Source organism: Centruroides sculpturatus, unplaced genomic scaffold, assembly GCF_000671375.1.
Source record: "Centruroides sculpturatus isolate CEXI.00-Female unplaced genomic scaffold, Cexi_2.0 scaffold342, whole genome shotgun sequence".
NCBI classification, from domain to species: Eukaryota; Metazoa; Arthropoda; class Arachnida; order Scorpiones; family Buthidae; genus Centruroides; species Centruroides sculpturatus.
The window spans coordinates 189,772-194,942 of NW_019384666.1; the positions used below are offsets into that span (position 1 = coordinate 189,772).

General features: G+C 27.3%; 1 protein-coding gene across 1 annotated transcript in view; it reads right to left on the minus strand.

The window, feature by feature from the left end:
- The window catches only part of LOC111626647 (3-ketodihydrosphingosine reductase-like), a 51,318-nt gene that overhangs the window by 17,350 nt on the left and 28,797 nt on the right, over positions 1–5,171 (minus strand). The window contains exon 9 of the mRNA XM_023370099.1: positions 3,010–3,111. Within this exon, the coding sequence (XP_023225867.1) occupies positions 3,010–3,111 (102 nt within the window). The remainder of the gene's footprint in view (positions 1–3,009; positions 3,112–5,171) is intronic.

Below are 5,171 nucleotides of genomic sequence, written 5' to 3' on the forward strand. Positions count from 1 at the left end.
CACTTAACACCTTATATGCTGAGATATATTTATTGAAACACAAACGTTTTCAGCCTAATGGAATAGGCCATCTTCTGGTGAACTGGCATTCGAACGTATTTCAAAATTGTATTAAATGGAACGTTCAATCATTATAAATTCAAAATTAAAACGAAAAATAAATTAACCAATCAATATACAAAATAAGTATACTAAATAGATTGATGCCATATTAATATAAATAATAAATAAAAGAGACGGCTGTATCAATGCAAGGGATGTTGATTGTTTACTATCGGCATGGAAGTTCCTTGTAAAAGAAAAGTTAAAACACACGAATTCTTAGTTCCTATCTGCCCTTTATAATGTGATGTTTTTTTATGTATATATTTTTATGAATTTAGTCCTTTTGTGCATTTAATCCTTTAGGTTAATTTATTTTGTTTTTAGTTTTATTTTTATTATTTTTGTTTTTATTTTTATATTGCCTTATTTATTATTTATATTAATATGGCGTCAATCTATTTAGTATACTTATTTTGTATATTGATTGGTTAATTTATTTTTTGTTTTAATTTTGAATTTACAATGATCGAACGTTCCATTTAATACAATTTTGAAATACGTTCGAATGCCAGTTCACTTGAAGATGGCCTATTCCATTAGGCTGAAAACGTTTGTGTTTCAATAAATATATCTCAGCATATAAGGTGTTAAGTGCTTTTTATTAAACATTTAAATAAAACTTTGTTCAGAGTAAGTTATTAATAAAATGCTCATATCTAGTTGCACTTCAAATTACTAAAGTCAGAAAATCATTTACCACCAGAGAAAACTTGATAAAACCAGTTTTAATAGATGTTTGGATCCTCGGCTGCTGATAAAATTAAATCTATTCACTTAGCTAATGATAGTATAAGAAGAATTGAAAAATTATCAGAGAATGTAGAACATCAGTGACTACAAAAGATAAAGGAATCAAATTTTTTTGCAATACAAATTGATGAATCATGTGATATTTCTCAAAAGGCCATATTAATTTGCTACGTCAAATATATTGATTTAATTTTGGAAGAAATAAAAGAAGAATTCTTGTGCTATATAGAATTGAATTCATACAAAAGTGATGAGTTTTTAATGCACTTAATTCTTATTTTATTAAACATTCTTCAGATTGAAAAAACTGCATAGGTGTATGTACCGATGGAGTGGCTAGTATGATTGGCAGACATTGGGGTGTTACTAAAAGAATTCAGCAAGTAGCTAATTCTGATTTACTGATTACACACTGTATAATTCACAGACAACATTTAGCAGTGAAAAGTTTATCCACAGAATTAAGTGAGGTTTTAGCAGAATCTATAAAAATTATTAAATTTATAAAAAATAACAGTTTAAATAGTAAATTAGTAGAAATATTTTAGTCCTTTAAGAATTCACTTGTCTAATGTAGAATGGTTTGCAAAACTAGCATATATTAAGTGATATATTTTCATGCATTAACAATTTAAACTTAAGTTTACAAGGAACTACGATAAATGCATTTCGTTTATTTAATAAAATAGATGGATTTATGAAAAAAATTAATTTTTGGTTGGATAAAAGGTTTGGTTGGTTGGATAAAAAATAATATTGATATATTTAATAATTATTCTGAGTTTGTGACTTCACAGCAAGATATAAACTTATCAAAATTAAATATAATCATTGAGCAACACTTACAATCTTTAAGTAATAGTTTCAAAAAGTATTTCCTATCTGAAAAAAAACCAGATCTAAACACATTGATAGAGAAAATAAAGTGATGATGACTGTCTTCAGAATTTAGAAAGTTAGAGAGAGATTAAGTGAATTATACAGAACAAAACTGAGTGGAGCATCATGGTGGAAGCATTATACTCCACTTATGATAGATAGATAAAGAGAATAGATATGTATTTTGCATATTGTTTGCATCTCAGTACATATTTATTCCACTACAATATAATTTTTTATGGATATAATATTCATATTTCCTGTAAACTATTTTGCCCATTTATAGAACATATATATTAAATTATAATCATTTGATTATTTATTTAATTACCCTTCAAAACAAATCAAAATTATTGGACTGCAATTTGAAAAAAATCGCAGATCCATAAATTCCCACTCACATCCATCTGTTGTCTGTCCTTTCTTCCTTAATCTTGCGAACAGAGTTAGATAGATGAAAGTCAAGATATGGAAAACTTAGGGGCAGGAGGCCTGATTAATTATATATTAACTTCTACATTGAGCTGGAAGTCACGTTATTTCAATTCAAAAGTTTTCTCCTGAATGGAGTTAGATAGATGATCAGCATGACTTCAGTGTTAAAAGGAAAAGTATGACGTACAGGGGAAGACACTACTAAACAAGTTCATTGTGATAAAAAATTGCAACCTGTCATTGTGACAATGTCACAATAAATAATTGCTCGTTTTAATTATATTTTTTTCGTAATTTAATTACAGTATTTAAAGTCTCAAGTTGACTAAAATGATTTAATCATCATTAAAACTGTCATATTAATTTCTAATGATTGTGTATTTATAACAATAATAAACCAAATTTATAGCACAAATGTTACAAATCACAATAATAAGAAATCATTAGTGTATATAAGCTGAAAAATAAATCTAAGGGATATAAAGTTTAAAGAGAGTTATAGAAAAAAATGCTAAAAGTTCTTGTTCTTCATTATATATAAATATTCAGTTTTTCTAAACTGATTAGCCTGGTTACTTTTAATATTCTGAATAATGTTTCCAAATTGTAATGTTTCATAATTTTCTCTTGTATTACTCTCTTTGTGCCTTCAATGCAAAGTTCATGTAGTGCTCTTTTCTTAAATATCTTAAAAATATAATCTGTCTTCAAGAAATAAAATCGCATTTAAGAAAAAATTACAATCCAAAATAAATGCTGTAAAACTACTTTCTGATTATTTATATAAGTTCATATTCTGTTAGAAACCAATATATTATTTTACTTAGTTCTGTAAAATACCTGAATGAACATCTGAGACAAAGAGGAAATAGGGGACATGCCACAACATAAATTACTTATCATCCATCCTTCTATGCCAATAGTACTGGAAAATCTTCCATCCTAAAAGAATAAAATTATTATAATTAAAATAAAAATTTAAGGATGTAAATAATTTGTTAAAATAAATGTCAGAAAATAATTATTTTATATTTTTGAGAAGTTAGTTTATCAGGATTTCTTTTTTTGAATAAATTTCTTACATTATATGCAAAAATTAAAATTCAATTAATTTAATTCTTCAATAGAAGACAACTGGAATGAAATTTTTAATGAATCTATGCAAAATGATTTTCAATGTTTTGAGTAATAATAGTCTCAAAAGGATGAAAGTCTGTTTAAAGAGAAAAATATTTGTTGTAAATTTTTATAAATAATTTATTTCCACAAATATTAAGATTTATTCTAGTTCAAAAATCAATCAATCAGTTTGTTAAATTCAGACACTTGTTTTAATCTTTATAATCACTCTACAACTTATTCCATTTTGCTAAATTGTATGAATGAAAAAATATTCCACTTTGTGACTTTTTTAAAATGTTCTCCAAGCAATTTGCTATATCTAATAAACTAAAAAGTATTAATTTTTTTCTGAGACTTAGTTTTAATTACAAACTATTTATTCTATTTTTATCAAACTATATATTAAAAATTTATGTCTTGTTTTAAAAAATTCTAAGTTATTAGTTGATATATAAATCAAAATATATCTTGAGGTGAAAACAATGGATGTATTTTTCACAATTATATCATCTTCTTATTAACATAAATGAAGGTAACTACATAATTTTAAATCTAAAAATGAATATTCATCTCTCTTAGTACATTAGTGTGAGAACCTAGGGGCAAATATTTTAGGTTAAATAGAAAGTATTAAAATTTGTCAAAAAAGAAACCTGTATGTTAGTCACAAACGAACTTTCTTTTGTTTTTGAAGGAAGTTCCTGATTTTGATATCAATCTCACCTGAGGAGAGAAGCAACAAGGAACTTCCTTGTTGATTCTCTTCTCAGATGACTTGAATAGCCCCTGCTGATTGATTGGATGACTGTCCTATAAACAGAGATATCTCAAGAAAGTTGGTGTCCGAATGAAAGGACACCAACTGCCAAATACAGGAGAACATGGCCAGTTCTGTCAACAACAGAAGGAAATAGAAGAAAAGTAATGAGGTATTACATTTAACCATAACACTGTAAACTCACTCTCTCAGGTTAGATATAAGGGAATCGAGTATTTGATTGTCAAATGAAAACTTTGCTTGTTTGTTCTTATTGTTGTTACTTATGTATTAAGATATACATAACAGTTTTAATATAAATAAATAGTTTATTATCGAATTAAGTCTACATATCTAGCTCCAGCTCCATTGTTAGATCGAAACCTTCTCCTGCCACTTGGATTTACCACTTAGATTTAGCCATTGGGATCGGTATAAAGTTTGCAATATCGCGAGTTAGAGATCGCAAATGATCAAGTGAGAGATCACTTGACGTAGACGAAGATCTTGCAATCTATCAAACTTTTTTTTTAACATGATGGCTGCATGTAAGGTGATAAACTACCAAAATTCAAATCTTATTCAGATTCTTGTATATACAGTATGTATATATTCAGGGGCGCCGCTAGCAGTTTGAACACCCGCGTGCAATACCGATTATGCCGCCCCCTGTTTAACTACAACTACCTACGCTGAGCTTGCCAGAAAGGCTCATTAGTGTTGTCTCATAAGGGTCTGAAAAAAGAAAAGAAATACTTTACAAAAAAAATCTATTTATTATTACTAAGTTATTTTTGTTTACTTAAGTGTAATACCATATAAATGTTTATCTATAGAAATTCAACTTTTCTTGCCTTTATGTTTGCGAAATTTGCTATCAATTTTCATGTATCCAAGCTGTCTAAGATTTCATGTTCAATTGAAACTATAGCTAAATTACTTAATCTTTGCTGGTGCATTATTGATCTTAAATAGATTTTTTTATAATTTTTAACTTTGAAAAGAACCTTTCACCAAATGCAGCTGAAACCGGCAATGTAAGTAATATTCTTAGTGCTATTGCTGTGTTCGGAAATGTTGAAATTAAGTCATTAGTAAAAAGATATTGTAATTGGGTTTGTGG